Source organism: Pipistrellus hanaki (genome assembly GCF_964339955.1).
Source record: "Pipistrellus hanaki genome assembly, chromosome: 18".
Taxonomy (NCBI): domain Eukaryota; kingdom Metazoa; phylum Chordata; class Mammalia; order Chiroptera; family Vespertilionidae; genus Pipistrellus; species Pipistrellus hanaki.
In genome coordinates, this window is record NC_140520.1 from 12,225,980 (window position 1) to 12,243,650 (window position 17,671).

Sequence of the window (17,671 nt, forward strand, 5' to 3'; positions counted from 1 at the left end):
TAATGTAGATAATCCTTTCCACTGATATTTACAGGGTAAACTAAGATTGTTAAGAGTATTAAATTTGACAGTAAAATAGTAGTCAAGTTTTCAGATTAATTTAAATTGGCTAATTGAAATAAGTGAATATTCAATAAAAGTTAATTGTATTAGACAAAAAGCTGTTCCTAAAGTATTAACTAAAATTTCTATTGGCAGTTTATCTCATGGTAAAATTGCTTAACATGCAATGAACCTAAAGCAGTCTTATTTAAAGTCATCAAGACTGCATTATAAAAGTTTTCCAAAAGCCTCCTAATTAAAATAAAAAAGGGGGGGGGATAGTGGAGTAATATTATGTAAGGAAAAATGTCCTGAAAGTAAATTACATCTAGAAATTGTTTACTTTGAAAACTAATTTTCATTTGTAATGCCAATAGCAAGACAACCATTAAAAACACATTGTGCCAAAACCGGTTTGGCTCAGCGGTAGAGTGTCGGTCTTCGGACTGAAAGGTCCCAGGTTCGATTCCGGTCAAGGGCATGTATGTTGGTTGCGGGCACATCCCCAGTGAGGGGGGTGGGGTGTGTGTGTGTGTGTGTGTGTGTGTGTGTGTGCAAGAGGCAGCTGGTCGATGTTTCTCTCTCATTGACGTTTCTAGCTCTCTCTCCCCCTTCCTCTCTGTAAAAAAAAACAAACACACACACACACACACACATTGTGCCAAAATAAACCAAAGGAAAATTGTTTTTTTGGGGGGGAAGGAGGGAAGAGAAAGGATCCCAAGTAAAATTTATAGAAAAGATTCCTTTATTAACTTTTGGTCGAGAATATGTTTGTATATTTTCAGAAAAGAACTCCCAAGACTATGTGGCTTCCTGAGGTAGAGAGGAGTTGACAGGCGGGTCTGCTCCAACCACGAAGACAAGAGGAAGATGGACGCTGACTCCACCTTGCCATGCTAGCAGTCAGCAGCTGTGCGTCACTGCAGGTTACCCAGGACCAAACCGGAGAGGGTTGGACCTGCATTGCCACCATTTGTCCACCACCCAGATATCATTGCTGACATGTACACATGAGGAACTGTTTGACATTGAAACTGGGACTCGGGTGCGGCCAGGCCTGTAGCAGCAACAGCCAAGTCCAGAGCAACTAGGTCGGGAGCGGCAGTGACCAGACCTGGAGCAGCTGGTTGTGGAACGAACCAGAGCAACAGAGGCCAGGCCCGGAGCATCCAGGCCCGAAACAGCTCGCTCCTCGCCTGTCCCTGCCCACGGCTGCCTCTCAGACATGGCTGGAAACTTTTGCGGGAACTTGAGGGTCTGCTGAATCAAGTGATGAAGGCTTAGATCTGGATGTGTTGACTTAGTATAGCGCTGGGGTGTTGATCTGTGAGTGCCTTGGGTGGGGCCTGGATGAGGCTGGTTGACCTATTTGGAAGTGTCTTTTGTGTGAAGTGTATCATTGGGCATGTGGAGGTATTATTGATATGAGAAAATGCTAAGTAACAGATTTACTATCTGAAAAGGGATTTACTATCGGGGAAAGGGAGGGAGGAAGAGACTGAACATAAACTGTGCACCTATGGATGAGGACAATGGGGGATGGGGAGGGGGCAGAGGGTGGGGAGGGAACCTGGTGGAGGGGGGAAGAAATGAGGAACCTTTGTAATAATATGAACAATAAAGATTGATTTAAAAAAAAAAGAAAAAAAAGAAACTGGGACTCGGAACTGTTGGACATTGAAATTGGGACTCAAACATTTTTTGTTCTTATATTTTTATTTCTGGTCTGCAGATGCAAGATTTTTTTAAAGAAAAGAAACCGGATTGAGGGGGTGGGGGAGGTGCCGGAAACTGATCATTGTCCCACTATTGAAGAGATGTGGACAGGGAGTACGGAAGGCTGGTCAACCTTAAAAATGCTCTGAAAGGTCGGAGCTAATCACTCATTGTATAGTTGAGACATTGGTAGCGAAGCAGCTCCCACCTGTTAGTCTTGTGTAAATTTTTGCTGATTGGCTAGTATTGGAATTGCCTGCCTAAAGGATATGGGTGTATCTCATAACCTTAATAAGAGTGGGGTGGGCTCCTGCATGGCCCCCAGTATTCCCAAATTTATACTTGCCTAGTCTCTCTCATTTGTGTGCACCCTCCTTCAGAACCCAAACCCTGAACCATACAGGACCTGAAAAAGTGTTCCCACGTCCCCTGTTTTACAAGTGGGGAAGAGAGGCCTACAGAGGTTCTTTTGCTGGGAGACACCTCCCTGTTCTGCTGCCTGGGCAAGAAGACCAGGATTCAAATTCCTACCGGACACGAGCCACCTGTTGTGGTTGTGATCGGCGGCGCAAATGAAGGTGGACTTCGTTCTGAAGGGAATAGGGAAGGAGGAGGTGGGGCGTTTTTAAGCATGAGCTCTGCCCTGAACAGCTAACTTGGGAACTGGGCGGAGGGGGAGCTGAAGGCGTGTTTCAAGCCTGGGGAGGGAAGATGATGCCGTTTTGGGGAATGCACTATCACCCACCAAGAAGGACCTGGGCACAAGGCAGATAATTGGTGTAGAGCTCAGTCAGGACAGGGGTGTGAGCAGGAGTTACGGGTTTGGGAGGACGTCTCAGAGGTCCAGATAGGGAAAGCGGGCAATCCAGGATCTCACTTGAGTCTCGGGCGGCTGGGAAAGACAGGCCAGCTGGGATGAGCCCGGGATACTGATGGGCCCGGTGGAGAGGAGAACGGGAGAAGGACGGGACAGGAACCCGGAGAAGGGTCAGGGTCAGGGCGTGAACCCAAAGGCCAAGTCCCCCGCCAAGAAAGCGAAGGCCTAGTCAACGGGCCATAACACCAGTGCCGGCACAGACACCAGCCCCTGCGAGGCCAAGGCAGAACGCGGTCTGAAGTGAGACGTCCATGTTTTCACTTCAAGGCCCAGGTCCAGGGCAGACTTCTGCAACCAAGCTAAGCCCCGGGGAAGCTAAGGATCAGAGGAAGAGCATGAATACTTAACACTGTCCTTGAACTCCCTCACCTGCGGGTAGGGAAGTGATTTAAGTACAGAAACGATCAAAAGTTAAAACCTACAGGTTTTATGGTTCTCTTCCTAAAGCAATAATAGATTTGAAAGACTGCTTTGAGAGTGGCATAGGCATAGGCCTTTACTGTGACGGACACAAAGCCAGGGGGGCTTCCTGTAAAGTGAAGGGCACGGGGGTGGGGGTAGAAGAGGGAGGCTGGAGGCTGGTAGATGGGAGCAGCGCCCTCTCGGGGTCGGCCAGGCAGAGGAAATGGAGAGGACAGACAGCTGAGGGGAACATCTCGGGCTACAGGTGTGTGCGCGCTCAGCAACTTGGCTCCTGTGAGTGGGCGAGTCCCCCAGACCACCGTGTCTCAGGAAGCCCGGTTTCTGTGTAGTCCCCGCAAGGTTTGCCTTGAGGTTGTGTGCGCTTCCCCGACCCCCAACCCGCACACCTCACCTCTTTCATGAGTCACTAGTAACTGCCAAGCCCAGACGCGAGCCAAGAGGCCCAGCCTGCACCGAGGCCTCCCTACCTACGCGGGGTAGAAGGGGCCGGGCAGAGACCCAGAGGCGGCCCTGAAACAGGGGGATGGCGGGCGAGGCAGTCCCTTCACTGGTCCTTCCCCCATTTTCTAACGTCTGGAGAGGCAAAGGGAGAGGAGAAAGCAGGTTGTGTGCAGAACAGCGGGACACGGAAGTACGTTTAAGCATCAGGGCCTCCTTGGCGGTGCGCGGGGAGACGCCCTCCCATCCCCTCAGCCGGGGAGCTGCTTAACGAGCACAGCCCGGCCTTTGAGGCAGCCCGGTGCGCTCTGCACCGTCGAGCGCGCGGCCCAACGGGGTGTGGGAGTCTAACCAACCTCGGGCCCCTGACTGTGAGAACCGGGTCCTAGGGCCCACACTGCAACCTAAGCCCGGACGCCCGGACTCTTTCACACGCCACCCCCTCGGTGTTGGGAAGAGTCCTATGCTCCCCTACCCGGTAACCGCCCCGCCCGACCACACCGCCACCCGACGGCCCGAGCGCCACAGCTCCTCCGTGCGGTAGTGGGTGGCTCTGAAAAGAGCCTTTGGATGCGGTGGGTGGAACCCGCAGGCGAGCGAGCGAGCGAGCGAGAGGTTCTTAGGCGCGCTCCCCGCGGATGCGGCGGGCCAGCTGGATGTCCTTGGGCATGATGGTGACGCGCTTGGCGTGGATGGCGCACAGGTTGGTGTCCTCGAACAGCCCCACCAGGTAGGCCTCGCTCGCCTCCTGCAGCGCCATGACGGCCGAGCTCTGAAAGCGCAGGTCGGTCTTGAAGTCCTGCGCGATCTCGCGCACCAGGCGCTGGAACGGCAGCTTGCGGATCAGCAGCTCCGTGGACTTCTGGTAGCGCCGGATCTCGCGCAGCGCCACGGTGCCGGGCCGGTAGCGGTGCGGCTTCTTCACGCCGCCCGTGGCCGGCGCGCTCTTGCGGGCCGCCTTGGTGGCCAGCTGCTTGCGCGGGGCCTTGCCACCGGTCGACTTCCGGGCGGTCTGCTTCGTACGGGCCATGGCGATGCGAGGCGCGAGCTGCACGACACGAGACGGCGGGGTCGGTAGCGCGGTCCCGGGCCTCCGCAGCCGCCTTTATAGCCACAGTCCTTCCCCGATTGGGCGGCTCGGTAAAATTGAAAGTCCCGCGCTGGCTGTTCATTGGCTGTGACGTCATCCTCCCTGGCGCGCCCGATTGGCTGGGGCAGAATCTTCCCTGCCCCCACCCTGTCTACTCTCGGGCTGGCCAACAGCTTTTCCTGCCCGGTTTTTCCTTTCTCTCAGGCCGAGTCCTTTTTCTTGTTTTCCAAACTGTCAGGACGTCCTTCCGTAGCCCTTCACTCCCTAGGACACGCTATCTACCCGCAATGCCCTCCTTCCTTTCCACGCCCGAACCTAGCTTCCATCTTCCGTTTGTTCCGCTCCCTTTCCCCCCTCCCCCCCTCTCCCCGGCGGGCCCTTCGTCAATCAGAAGGATCGCTTTTCCCGCCTTTAGGACCGGAAATTTGTCCGGCCCAGGCTCAAGACCCCGCCCCCGAAAGCCCTAACCTCCGCCGGGAAGGCGTCTTCTCGATTCAAAAAAAAACGAAAACAAAAAAACACACCACGAAACACACAGAAAACCTTTAGAGTCAGCTCAGTTAGGCCAAACTGCAGGTTCGCCCTAGTCCCGAAAACGACCGACTGGGGTGGGCTGTGTCAGCGGACGGTCCCCTCCCTACCTGACACCAAGTGCTGGGCAGAGGTCTAGGGGGCGAAGGGAGCTTGCGTGCTGGGGGCGGCCTCTCAAGAGGCGTTGTGACAAGGGTTTCGTTCCCTTCATCTGCCGTGACCGTGTCTACGGCCCGACCCACCCCGCCCAGGTTAGGCAAGCCAGGCGCTCGGGGAGGGACGGTTGGGAGCCCAAGGCAAGCCGAGCGGCCGGCACCGGCCTCCCTTGCACATGCGGGGGCGGGACCGGCACTTTCTACCTTGGGCGTCGGGACACGGAGGAGACAGGGTACAATAGTAACAGCTCTTTTACTTGAAGGAGTGGGTGGCTCTGAAAAGAGCCTTTGATTTCACAGGTGCCCCTCCGCAACGGGGGGACTGGGTGGGCGCCAGGCGCACTGCCTCACTTGCCCTTCGCCTTGTGGTGGCTCTCCGTCTTCTTGGGGAGCAGCACGGCCTGGATGTTGGGCAGAACGCCGCCCTGGGCGATGGTGACTTTGCCCAGCAGCTTGTTCAGCTCCTCGTCGTTGCGGATGGCCAGCTGCAGGTGGCGAGGGATGATGCGCGTCTTCTTGTTGTCGCGGGCCGCGTTGCCCGCCAGCTCCAGGATCTCGGCGGTCAGGTACTCCAGCACGGCCGCCATGTACACCGGCGCGCCGGCTCCCACCCGCTCGGCGTAGTTGCCCTTGCGCAGGAGGCGGTGCACACGCCCCACGGGGAACTGCAGGCCGGCGCGGGACGAGCGCGACTTGGCCTTAGCGCGGGCCTTGCCTCCTTGTTTGCCACGACCAGACATGACGGCGACACGTACTGCGAGCAGCTCCCGACTGACGGCCGAGAAAGTCTCCCTAAACGGCTCCCTTTCACCTTTTTATAGGCAGAACGGCGATTCTTCACCGAGCGCCTTGATTGGCTAAAGCGCGGCTTTGTCCTGTTGGCCAATAGGAGATCGCAGACAGAATACACTCATTTGCATAATCTCGCCCCCACCCCAAGACGAGCGCCACTGAAAGCCCGCCAATCACAACGCGGCGTACTCGGGACCTTAATTTGCATACAGCCTCTATAAGTACCGAGCCGCTTCCGGTAGCCCTGGTCCCGCTGCTGTCTTTGCGTGCCCGGTCTTTTTCCTCTGCCGCTGGTGCTTCCCGCTATGCCTGAGCCGGCCAAGTCCGCTCCCGCGCCCAAGAAGGGCTCGAAGAAAGCGGTCACCAAGGCCCAGAAGAAGGATGGCAAGAAGCGCAAGCGCAGCCGCAAGGAGAGCTACTCCATCTACGTGTACAAGGTGCTCAAGCAGGTCCACCCGGACACCGGCATCTCGTCCAAGGCCATGGGCATCATGAACTCCTTCGTCAACGACATCTTCGAGCGCATCGCCGGCGAGGCGTCGCGCCTGGCGCACTACAACAAGCGCTCCACCATCACGTCCCGGGAGATCCAGACGGCCGTGCGCCTGCTGCTGCCCGGCGAGCTGGCCAAGCACGCCGTGTCCGAGGGCACCAAGGCCGTCACCAAGTACACCAGCTCCAAGTGAGGCCCGCCAGGGACGCGGCGCGGCGCTCGCAAGAGTCGTCGGACGCATGGACCCTCTCCCCCCCCCCCCCCCAAAGGCTCTTTTCAGAGCCACCCACCTTTCTCGCTGAAAGAGCTTGCCGCGTCTCTGGTCCCCGGCTTCGGTGCCCGCCCGAAGCCCTCTTGTTCGCCGAGGCGGCCTTCTGCCTGAACTGCTTGGACAACGAAGGCAGGGTCCGAGGTTGAGTCCTATGTTGGTCAACAGCTTGGTTGGTATTCCTGTGCAAAAGTGCATCTGCAGGGGGGCACGGGTTGGGTCTCCCAACAGGGGGCCTTGGAAAAGGGAGGTGGAAAGCGCCTGGGCAGGACTAAGTTATCTCAGGGTCCCTCCCAAGAGCACAGGTCCCAGTGGCAGCAGGCCTCCAAACACGGGTGTCTTGTGTTTCAGCCTGCTGACTGCCAAGGTGCCCTCTAGAGCAGTGTTTCCCAAACTTCTCTCATGATGAGAATCACCTGGTGGAGTTGTTAAACTACAGATTCCTGAATCCCAACTAAGTAATGCTAAACTAGAATTTCTGGGAACATATACCTATATGTGATTCTCATCATGAGAGAAGTTTGGGAAACACTGCCCTAGAGGAATGGTGCTGCTGCTGATCTGGGGAAAGCAAAGCGGTCTTCCCAAGCAATCTGTGTGGGTGTACTCCCTCTAGGGTTGTCTTCCCCCAAGATGCTTGGAGAGGGCTTAGGCCAGCCGGTGGTGTTTCTGCTGTGGGTGTAAAAGGGGCCACATGCTAACCTGACAAGCTATGCCTTGCAAACTCAAAAGAGACCTAAAGTCATCACAGAGGATGGTCTGAAATATAAAAGCAGTGATGGTGAGTAGTCACATGCTAGGCTGGTTTCTTCACTGACAAGGTCAACCTTTACCTTAATTGGGCCTCTCTTTGTATCTGTGATCATATATCCTTGAAATGTCTGGATAACTTGTGACTTCCCTTCCTCCAGAACCCTTGGTGCAGAACCCAAAGTTCCTGGCCGCCAGGTCAGATACCACAAATTCTGTCATTGTTAATTGCAGACTGATAACTATTCTGCACCCACCAAAATATGTATCTGGTATCATTTTATTTTATTCCAACCTCAGGGGTTTCCCTGCTTTGCTTTGTCCTCCATATCACCTATGGATTTCATGACCTATCTAAGTCCCCTCTTTTGATTGATGAGATACCACCATTATCTGGAACATTATCCCAATCCTTGAAATACTACTTCCTGGCAATTGTTTGCTCAAACAAACTCATAAAATCATTCGCAGGTTTGAATATTTTTATGTTCTTTTACAGTTAACAGCTTGGTCCTCATCTCCTCGGTCTCAGATCCTAACCCAGGTGGCCTGGCTCATCTGCCTTCTGCATTTTTATTTCCTGCTGTTTTGCAAAGAAACCAAACAAGTGAGACCCAAAGTATATGTATGTATATAATACATACATATGTAATATATACATACATATGTGTATCTATACATACGTATGTATGTACATATGTATGTATGTATACATACATACATATGAACTCGTTCGTCAACGACATCGAGCGCATCGCCGGCGAGTGCGATGGGTGCACGAAATTCGTGCACATTAAAAGGGTATTAATTAGAGGAAATAATATTGCAATTGTCCTTTATAATAGAAGTGTCAGAAATGAAAGAGAATTAGTAAAATGTATATGAAAACCGTCCTGTCAAAGTCTGGGCACACCACGAGACCCAGAGTAAAGTCCCCGTCCATCCACATGCTCCTCAAAATCGCGTGAGTCCCAGACCGGGCCGCCCTCCCCCACATTTGGCTACATCCGGACCAGGTCAGTTCCATCCTTGTCAAGCCCCACAGAGCAGGGGGCATAGCCTCAGGTCCCCTAGCCTGGTGCCAGGGGCGAGGCCTGAGGATCCCCAGCCCAGACCAGGGCGGGGAGTGCGCCTTGAGGTCCTCCATCAAGCCCTGCTGGGCGGGGGATGCGATCTGAGTTCCCCTGTCAAGCTTGAGGGTGACAGGGGAGGGCGTAACCTCAAGTCCCTGCTGATTGCTCTTTTTAAAAATATATATTTTTTATTGATTTTTTTTACATCGATGAGAATCATTGATCAGCTGCCTCTTGCACACCCGGTACTGGGGATGTGACCGCAATCTGGGACCTTTCAGTCCGCAGGCCGACTTCTATCCACTGGGCCAAACCGTTTTCAGCTTCTGATTGCTCTTAAGGCTCCTTATGGGGACTAGGCTTCAGCTGTGGGTGCAGCCATCTTTGTGACAGTGATGATCAATTAGCATATATATAAAATTTCTATTTTTGTAGTTCTGTAATACCACCACCGAACACATTTGTTTCTTCCCTGGAACAATCCATTCTCTCTGAAAATACCAAAACAGGGGCACTAAAAAATAGTAATACACAGGGAGGGGGCGATCATTTTGATGAGAACCACAACATATATTTTTCACTCTTTTTTGTTGCTGTTGTTAATCTTCACCCGCGAATAGTTATCCATTTTATAGAATGGACAGTACTGGTAAGAGACAAGAGACATGCATATGAGACACATCCATCCATTGGTTCCCTCCTTACTCACCCTGACCAGGGTGGGGGAATCCAGCCTGCAATGGAGGTACAGGCCCTTGACAAGGATTGAGCGCAGGACCCTTCAATCTGTAGGCCCAACCTCTATGCAGAGCCAAACCTGCTAGGGCTGTTTCTTTTATGTTGAAAAAGCTTAGCCTAATTGAGGGTGATCACACATTAACTAGAAGTCTGAATATCGCTGAACATCCAGTCTGATACACTCATTCGAGGAAACGGCGACTTATGTGAACACTAGCCTAGGGATATCCAGGAACATTTTCTTAGACATTAGGCTACTCTACATTTGGAAGGCTGACGTCGAAATTAAACTTGGGTAGGGCATTTTAACTTGAATACTGGACTGAAGCGAAGCTGCTCCTGGGGAAACAAGGAAACATTTGTAGTGACGCCAAATGGTTACCAAAAAAGCACATCACCAACAGGAGAGTGAGACTTTTAGAGATCTAACCCTTCCCAACTCCAAAACTCATTAAAAATAAGTCAAAAGGGAAATTTACTTTACTGGAATAACTACGAAGAGCCCGAAACCCAACCCCTGCCCCCCTGCAGATGCACTTTTGCACAGGGATACCAACCAAGCTGTTGACCAACATAGGACTCAACCTCGGACCCTGCCTTCGTTGTCCAAGCAGTTCAGGCAGAAGGCCGCCTCGGCGAACAAGAGGGCTTCGGGCGGGCACCGAAGCCGGGGACCAGAGACGCGGCAAGCTCTTTCAGCGAGAAAGGTGGGTGGCTCTGAAAAGAGCCTTTGGGGGGGGGGGGGGGGAGGGTCCATGCGTCCGACGACTCTTGCGAGCGCCGCGCCGCGTCCCTGGCGGGCCTCACTTGGAGCTGGTGTACTTGGTGACGGCCTTGGTGCCCTCGGACACGGCGTGCTTGGCCAGCTCGCCGGGCAGCAGCAGGCGCACGGCCGTCTGGATCTCCCGGGACGTGATGGTGGAGCGCTTGTTGTAGTGCGCCAGGCGCGACGCCTCGCCGGCGATGCGCTCGAAGATGTCGTTGACGAAGGAGTTCATGATGCCCATGGCCTTGGACGAGATGCCGGTGTCCGGGTGGACCTGCTTGAGCACCTTGTACACGTAGATGGAGTAGCTCTCCTTGCGGCTGCGCTTGCGCTTCTTGCCATCCTTCTTCTGGGCCTTGGTGACCGCTTTCTTCGAGCCCTTCTTGGGCGCGGGAGCGGACTTGGCCGGCTCAGGCATAGCGGGAAGCACCAGCGGCAGAGGAAAAAGACCGGGCACGCAAAGACAGCAGCGGGACCAGGGCTACCGGAAGCGGCTCGGTACTTATAGAGGCTGTATGCAAATTAAGGTCCCGAGTACGCCGCGTTGTGATTGGCGGGCTTTCAGTGGCGCTCGTCTTGGGGTGGGGGCGAGATTATGCAAATGAGTGTATTCTGTCTGCGATCTCCTATTGGCCAACAGGACAAAGCCGCGCTTTAGCCAATCAAGGCGCTCGGTGAAGAATCGCCGTTCTGCCTATAAAAAGGTGAAAGGGAGCCGTTTAGGGAGACTTTCTCGGCCGTCAGTCGGGAGCTGCTCGCAGTACGTGTCGCCGTCATGTCTGGTCGTGGCAAACAAGGAGGCAAGGCCCGCGCTAAGGCCAAGTCGCGCTCGTCCCGCGCCGGCCTGCAGTTCCCCGTGGGGCGTGTGCACCGCCTCCTGCGCAAGGGCAACTACGCCGAGCGGGTGGGAGCCGGCGCGCCGGTGTACATGGCGGCCGTGCTGGAGTACCTGACCGCCGAGATCCTGGAGCTGGCGGGCAACGCGGCCCGCGACAACAAGAAGACGCGCATCATCCCTCGCCACCTGCAGCTGGCCATCCGCAACGACGAGGAGCTGAACAAGCTGCTGGGCAAAGTCACCATCGCCCAGGGCGGCGTTCTGCCCAACATCCAGGCCGTGCTGCTCCCCAAGAAGACGGAGAGCCACCACAAGGCGAAGGGCAAGTGAGGCAGTGCGCCTGGCGCCCACCCAGTCCCCCCGTTGCGGAGGGGCACCTGTGAAATCAAAGGCTCTTTTCAGAGCCACCCACTCCTTCAAGTAAAAGAGCTGTTACTATTGTACCCTGTCTCCTCCGTGTCCCGACGCCCAAGGTAGAAAGTGCCGGTCCCGCCCCCGCATGTGCAAGGGAGGCCGGTGCCGGCCGCTCGGCTTGCCTTGGGCTCCCAACCGTCCCTCCCCGAGCGCCTGGCTTGCCTAACCTGGGCGGGGTGGGTCGGGCCGTAGACACGGTCACGGCAGATGAAGGGAACGAAACCCTTGTCACAACGCCTCTTGAGAGGCCGCCCCCAGCACGCAAGCTCCCTTCGCCCCCTAGACCTCTGCCCAGCACTTGGTGTCAGGTAGGGAGGGGACCGTCCGCTGACACAGCCCACCCCAGTCGGTCGTTTTCGGGACTAGGGCGAACCTGCAGTTTGGCCTAACTGAGCTGACTCTAAAGGTTTTCTGTGTGTTTCGTGGTGTGTTTTTTTGTTTTCGTTTTTTTTTGAATCGAGAAGACGCCTTCCCGGCGGAGGTTAGGGCTTTCGGGGGCGGGGTCTTGAGCCTGGGCCGGACAAATTTCCGGTCCTAAAGGCGGGAAAAGCGATCCTTCTGATTGACGAAGGGCCCGCCGGGGAGAGGGGGGGAGGGGGGAAAGGGAGCGGAACAAACGGAAGATGGAAGCTAGGTTCGGGCGTGGAAAGGAAGGAGGGCATTGCGGGTAGATAGCGTGTCCTAGGGAGTGAAGGGCTACGGAAGGACGTCCTGACAGTTTGGAAAACAAGAAAAAGGACTCGGCCTGAGAGAAAGGAAAAACCGGGCAGGAAAAGCTGTTGGCCAGCCCGAGAGTAGACAGGGTGGGGGCAGGGAAGATTCTGCCCCAGCCAATCGGGCGCGCCAGGGAGGATGACGTCACAGCCAATGAACAGCCAGCGCGGGACTTTCAATTTTACCGAGCCGCCCAATCGGGGAAGGACTGTGGCTATAAAGGCGGCTGCGGAGGCCCGGGACCGCGCTACCGACCCCGCCGTCTCGTGTCGTGCAGCTCGCGCCTCGCATCGCCATGGCCCGTACGAAGCAGACCGCCCGGAAGTCGACCGGTGGCAAGGCCCCGCGCAAGCAGCTGGCCACCAAGGCGGCCCGCAAGAGCGCGCCGGCCACGGGCGGCGTGAAGAAGCCGCACCGCTACCGGCCCGGCACCGTGGCGCTGCGCGAGATCCGGCGCTACCAGAAGTCCACGGAGCTGCTGATCCGCAAGCTGCCGTTCCAGCGCCTGGTGCGCGAGATCGCGCAGGACTTCAAGACCGACCTGCGCTTCCAGAGCTCGGCCGTCATGGCGCTGCAGGAGGCGAGCGAGGCCTACCTGGTGGGGCTGTTCGAGGACACCAACCTGTGCGCCATCCACGCCAAGCGCGTCACCATCATGCCCAAGGACATCCAGCTGGCCCGCCGCATCCGCGGGGAGCGCGCCTAAGAACCTCTCGCTCGCTCGCTCGCTCGCCTGCGGGTTCCACCCACCGCATCCAAAGGCTCTTTTCAGAGCCACCCACTACCGCACGGAGGAGCTGTGGCGCTCGGGCCGTCGGGTGGCGGTGTGGTCGGGCGGGGCGGTTACCGGGTAGGGGAGCATAGGACTCGTTCCAACACCGAGGGGGTGGCGTGTGAAAGAGTCCGGGCGTTCGGGCTTAGGTTGCAGTGTGGGCCCTAGGACCCGGTTCTCACAGTCAGGGGCCCGAGGTTGGTTAGACTCCCACACCCCGTTGGGCCGCGCGCTCTACGGTGCAGAGCGCACCGGGCTGCCTTTCAAAGGCCGGGCTGCGCTCGTTAAGCAGCTCCCCGGCTGAGGGGATGGGAGGGCCCCTCCCCGCGCACCGCCAAGGAGGCCCTGATGCTTAAACGTACTTCCGTGTCCCGCTGTTCTGCACACAACCTGCTTTCCCCACTCCCTTTGCCTCTCCAGACGTTAGAAAACGGGGGAAGGACCAGTGAAGGGGCTGCCTCGCCCGCCATCCCCCTGTTTCAGGGCCGCCTCTGGGTCTCTGCCCGGCCCCTTCTACGCAGCGTAGGTAGGGAGGCCTCGGTGCAGGCTGGGCCTCTTGGCTCGCGTCTGGGCTTGGCAGTTACTAGTGACTCATGAAAGAGGTGAGGTGTGCGGGTTGGGGGTCGGGGAAGCGCACACAACCTCAAGGCAAACCTTGCGGGGACTACACAGAAACCGGGCTTCCTGAGACACGGTGGTCTGGGGGACTCGCCCACTCACAGGAGCCAAGTAGCTGAGCGCACACACACCTGTAGCCCGAGATGCTCCCCTCAGCTGTCTGTCCTCTCCATTTCCTCTGCCTGGCCGACCCCGAGAGGGCGCTGCTCCCATCTACCAGCCTCCAGCCTCCCTCTTCTACCCCCAACCCCCGTGCCCTTCACTTTACAGGAAGCCCCCTGGCTTTGTGCCACTCTAAAGCAGTCTTTCAAATCATTCTATTACCATAAAACATGTAGGTTTTAACTTTTGATCGTTTCTGTACTTAAATCACTTCCCTACCCGCAGGTGAGGGAGTTCAAGGACAGTGTTAAGTATTCATGCTCTTCCTCTCATCCTTAGCTTCCCCGTGGCTTAGCTTGGTTGCAGAAGTCTGCCTTGGACCTGGGCCTTGAAGTGAAAACATGGACGTCTCACTTCAGACCGCGTTCTGTCTTGGCCTCGCAGGGGCTGGTGTCTGTGCCGGCACTGGTGTTATGGCCCGTTGACTAGGCCTTCGCTTTCTTGGCGGGGGACTTGGCCTTTGGGTTCACGCCCTGACCCTGACCCTGACCCTTCTCCGGGTCCCCATCCCGGCCTTCTCCCGTTCTCCTCTCCACCGGGCCCATCAGTATCCCGGGCTCATCCCAGCTGGCCTGTCTTTCCCAGCCGCCCGAGACTCAAGTGAGATCCTGGATTGCCCGCTTTCCCTATCTGGACCTCTGAGACGTCCTCCCAAACCCGTAACTCCTGCTCACACCCCTATCCTGACTGAGCTCTACACCAATTATCTGCCTTGTGCCCAGGTCCTTCTTGGTGGGTGATAGTGCATTCCCCAAAACGGCATCATCTTCCCTCCCCAGGCTTGAAACACGCCTTCAGCTCCCCCTCCGCCCAGTTCCCAAGCTAGCTGTTCAGGGCAGAGCTCATGCTTAAAAACGCCCCACCTCCTCCTTCCCTATTCCCTTCAGAACGAAGTCCACCTTCATTTGCGCCGCCGATCACAACCACAACAGGTGGCTCGTGTCCGGTAGGAATTTGAATCCTGGTCTTCTTGCCCAGACAACAGAACAGGTAGGCGTCTCCCAGCAAACGAACCTCTGTAGGCCTCTCTTCCACGGGGGATGTAAAACGGGGATGTGGGAATCCTTTTTCACGTTGTGTGGTTCAGGGTTTGAGTTCACACAAATGAAAGGAGGGCGCACACATATGGGAGACTAGGCAAGCATAAAAGTGGGACTATTGGAGGCCAGGCAGGAGACGACCTGTAGGGGGAGGACTACACACCACTCCGGCTCTGCTATCCCTTTTATTAAAGTTTGTTTAACAGACACTGTTCAAACAGAGCGGCAGGGTGGGGAACAGCTTGTGGTGCAGAGAATGATGTCCAGAGGGCAGTTGAGTGCCATGGCTTTCAAAGTGCCCAGCTCTCCCAAGGACTCTGTGGGGGGCCCTAAAAAGGGCCGTTAGGGTGCCAGGACTGGGATGCCCAGCAGACGCTTAGCCCCCGAAGCCGTACAGGGTGCGTCCCTGCCGCTTCAGGGCGTACACCACGTCCATGGCCGTCACCGTCTTGCGCTTCGCGTGCTCCGTGTAGGTCACGGCGTCCCGGATCACGTTCTCCAGGAACACCTTCAGCACACCCCGCGTCTCTTCGTAAATGAGACCCGAGATCCGCTTGACGCCCCCGCGCCGAGCGAGACGCCGGATGGCGGGCTTGGTGATGCCCTGGATGTTATCTCTGAGCACCTTACGGTGACGCTTGGCGCCACCTTTGCCGAGACCTTTCCCGCCCTTGCCTCTCCCAGACATGGCTGCCCCTGATGCTAAGACCTACACACACCTGCCCGCAGTCGAGGTGCCGGGGAAGGGAGCTCGGTCCCCTGATATACGAGACCATCGGACCGGATTGAAAACAGCAAGCGATCGTCATTGTCCCCGCCCTCCACCGTTTCTGTTTCCCCGCCCTCCAGGCCGCCCTCTAGCGGACACTATCCGCCACGGTCCGGGCGAATTTGGATCCCAAAGCCAGGCTTCCGGATTCCACAGCTGCTTTCCTCTCCTCCCCTCCGTCTGTGGGCTCCCCCAGCCCCCACCCCGCAGGCATTACACTTGGGCGAAGGGAAAAGGTCTCTGGCGGGCGGAGAAGACCCGGAGGAGAGCGAATACGAGTCCAGAGAGCGCAAGCTCCGGGCTTCATCCCAACAAGGGGATCCCAGGCTCCAAACAGTGAGCAAAGAAAAAGGCAACAAAAGCTGTTCCCGATCGGCAGTCAGGACGAGCCCATCTCCAGGGCGGCCGGCACCCGGGCTGGAGGGGGAAGGGGTCCAGGTTTCCTCTCCATTTTGTTGGTGCCGATGCCCGTGCGTCCAAGACCTACCGCCTGGCTCCTCCGAACGGGACAGCATTTGGAGGCGGGACCTTTAAGAAGGCGGTTAGGTGAAAGCGGGGTCACTGGGGTGGGCCCTGATCCAGCGCGAACCCCGTTCTTATGGAAAGAGGGGTTCCGGGCCCAGGCAACACGGCGGGGCAATGTGGGGGACAGGGGAGCACGGCCGTCTGCAGGCCAAGCAGAGGCCTCGGGAGGAAAGTAAGCCTGGGAGGGGGGGGGGGGCCTTTTTCTGGCCTCCTACCAAGTTTTGGAGTTTCTTAATATCTCTTATTCTTTGAGAAATGGTTTGAGGCGCAGGAGCAACACACAGAGTCCAGGCGATTAAAGAGGGGGAGGTTTTAATCTGCGCTCCTGGGCGAAGCTCGCTGGCCTGAGGGTGGGCCAGGGAAGTTCGCGCCCAGAAAGCGGCACAGGGACTTGTTTTATAAGCTGTTTAGTGGGGAGAGGGCGGAGGGCTTGAGAGGTGTGGACTTCCCGCCTCGGGCCAGGGGTCTAGGAAGGCGCCAGTTATCTTTGTCACCATCTACCTTGCAGATGCTTGCCTGGGCTCTAAGCTGCCCCCCTGTCTCGACTAACAGAAATAAGTGCCTAGCACTCCTTTCCCTCCTTCCCGCGGCACCAGGGAGTGTACTTCTTAAAGCAGCCTCCTAGAATGAAGCTCCCACTTAGAACCACTAGTTTAGCCGGTGGACATGCCCCTCCCCCCTTCTATTTTATTTCGATTACAATCTTCAATGTCCTCCAGACTATCTCAGTGAGGAACAGATATTTTTAAATCTACCTTGCTTTTAATGTTAAAAACAGACACCAAACGATGGTGATATTTGCAATAGAAATGCTGTCACTTGCAACTGAGATTTTAATTTAAACGGAAAATGAAGCATCTTGAACACTGATTAATTTCTCACCTGGACAGCTTCATAGACGTCCTTCTAGCCGCTCTTCCCCTGGTCCTCCCCTCCCCCCCACACACACTCCCACCCCTTTACTGAGTATCCCTAGGATGTCAGACCTTCTGCTCTACATTCAAAGCCGGACACAAGCTCCACCTCAACGGCCATGCTACCCTCCCCAGATTCCAGCAGGCAGTGGCCTGCCAAGATGCCTACATTTCTTCACTCTATTTTTATTATTGTCTATACATTTATTTTTTCATACTGTGACAGCATTCCAGGGCAATAGGAATAGGGGAACTGACAGGAAAGCTATGGCCAAACAGTGTGGGAAATTGGTAGCCAGTTTGTCAATAACAAGCCATTATCTCCCGCTGGCAAGGACACTTGAGAACAAATGACTCAAAGCCTCCCTAACAAGAACATGCAGGAATGGAGGGGGAAGGAGGAGGAGGGAGGGAGGGGGAGGGAGGGAGGGAGGGGCAGTTTTACTCCCTCAGCAGAGAAGCCAGCAGTCTCCAGGACTGGCAAGATAGCACTGCCAGGTGCTTCTCGTGAATTCTAGAAAGGCCACGCAAAGTAAAAGGAGACCTTGGGATTTAATCTATAGCAGCAGAGGAATTGAGACCTACAGTCAGGTGACGATAGAACCCCTCGGACCCCCACCCACCTTGCTCTTCAGATGAGCTGAGAGCTTGATTAGCCAGATGTATAGGTTTGCTTGCCTTGCTTTAACAACGTTTCTTAATTTAATAAACTGGCTTCATCACAGTGTAATCAAGTTCTCTCTTATAAAT

General features: G+C 55.9%; 7 protein-coding genes across 7 annotated transcripts; 3 read left to right on the plus strand and 4 right to left on the minus strand.

Moving 5' to 3' along the window:
* Nucleotides 1-4,031: 4,031 nt before the first annotated feature.
* Nucleotides 4,032-4,986, minus strand: H3C15 (H3 clustered histone 15). The gene has a single exon (XM_084865438.1). It carries the CDS (start codon nt 4,527-4,529, stop codon nt 4,119-4,121), a length of 411 nt encoding a protein of 136 aa, XP_084721564.1. The 5' UTR covers nt 4,530-4,986; the 3' UTR covers nt 4,032-4,118.
* A 388-nt stretch (nt 4,987-5,374) lies between these two features.
* On the minus strand, nt 5,375-6,204 carry LOC311612469 (histone H2A type 2-A). The gene has a single exon (XM_084865439.1). The coding sequence runs from the start codon at nt 6,013-6,015 to the stop codon at nt 5,623-5,625; it is 393 nt and encodes a 130-aa protein (XP_084721565.1). The 5' UTR covers nt 6,016-6,204; the 3' UTR covers nt 5,375-5,622.
* A 96-nt stretch (nt 6,205-6,300) lies between these two features.
* Nucleotides 6,301-7,280, plus strand: LOC311612470 (histone H2B type 2-E). The gene has a single exon (XM_084865440.1). It carries the CDS (start codon nt 6,373-6,375, stop codon nt 6,751-6,753), a length of 381 nt encoding a protein of 126 aa, XP_084721566.1. The 5' UTR covers nt 6,301-6,372; the 3' UTR covers nt 6,754-7,280.
* A 1,122-nt stretch (nt 7,281-8,402) lies between these two features.
* LOC311612488 (histone H2B type 2-E) lies at nt 8,403-10,644 on the minus strand. Its single transcript, XM_084865469.1, has one exon. The coding sequence runs from the start codon at nt 10,571-10,573 to the stop codon at nt 10,193-10,195; it is 381 nt and encodes a 126-aa protein (XP_084721595.1). The 5' UTR covers nt 10,574-10,644; the 3' UTR covers nt 8,403-10,192.
* A 97-nt stretch (nt 10,645-10,741) lies between these two features.
* Nucleotides 10,742-11,572, plus strand: LOC311612486 (histone H2A type 2-A). Its single transcript, XM_084865468.1, has one exon. It carries the CDS (start codon nt 10,931-10,933, stop codon nt 11,321-11,323), a length of 393 nt encoding a protein of 130 aa, XP_084721594.1. The 5' UTR covers nt 10,742-10,930; the 3' UTR covers nt 11,324-11,572.
* Nucleotides 11,573-11,962: 390 nt separating this feature from the next.
* LOC311612485 (histone H3.2) lies at nt 11,963-12,914 on the plus strand. The gene has a single exon (XM_084865467.1). The coding sequence runs from the start codon at nt 12,417-12,419 to the stop codon at nt 12,825-12,827; it is 411 nt and encodes a 136-aa protein (XP_084721593.1). The 5' UTR covers nt 11,963-12,416; the 3' UTR covers nt 12,828-12,914.
* A 1,840-nt stretch (nt 12,915-14,754) lies between these two features.
* Nucleotides 14,755-17,310, minus strand: LOC311613291 (histone H4). Its single transcript, XM_084867002.1, has one exon. The coding sequence runs from the start codon at nt 15,399-15,401 to the stop codon at nt 15,090-15,092; it is 312 nt and encodes a 103-aa protein (XP_084723128.1). The 5' UTR covers nt 15,402-17,310; the 3' UTR covers nt 14,755-15,089.
* Between the last annotated feature and the right edge of the window lie 361 nt (nt 17,311-17,671).

Bases quoted from the DNA above. Each gene is read 5' to 3' on its own strand.
- LOC311612470 (XM_084865440.1), top strand. From the start codon at position 6,373: ATGCCTGAGCCGGCCAAGTCCGCTCCCGCGCCCAAGAAGGGCTCGAAG.
- LOC311613291 (XM_084867002.1), bottom strand. From the start codon at position 15,401: ATGTCTGGGAGAGGCAAGGGCGGGAAAGGTCTCGGCAAAGGTGGCGCC.
- LOC311612486 (XM_084865468.1), top strand. From the start codon at position 10,931: ATGTCTGGTCGTGGCAAACAAGGAGGCAAGGCCCGCGCTAAGGCCAAG.
- H3C15 (XM_084865438.1), bottom strand. From the start codon at position 4,529: ATGGCCCGTACGAAGCAGACCGCCCGGAAGTCGACCGGTGGCAAGGCC.
- LOC311612485 (XM_084865467.1), top strand. From the start codon at position 12,417: ATGGCCCGTACGAAGCAGACCGCCCGGAAGTCGACCGGTGGCAAGGCC.
- LOC311612488 (XM_084865469.1), bottom strand. From the start codon at position 10,573: ATGCCTGAGCCGGCCAAGTCCGCTCCCGCGCCCAAGAAGGGCTCGAAG.
- LOC311612469 (XM_084865439.1), bottom strand. From the start codon at position 6,015: ATGTCTGGTCGTGGCAAACAAGGAGGCAAGGCCCGCGCTAAGGCCAAG.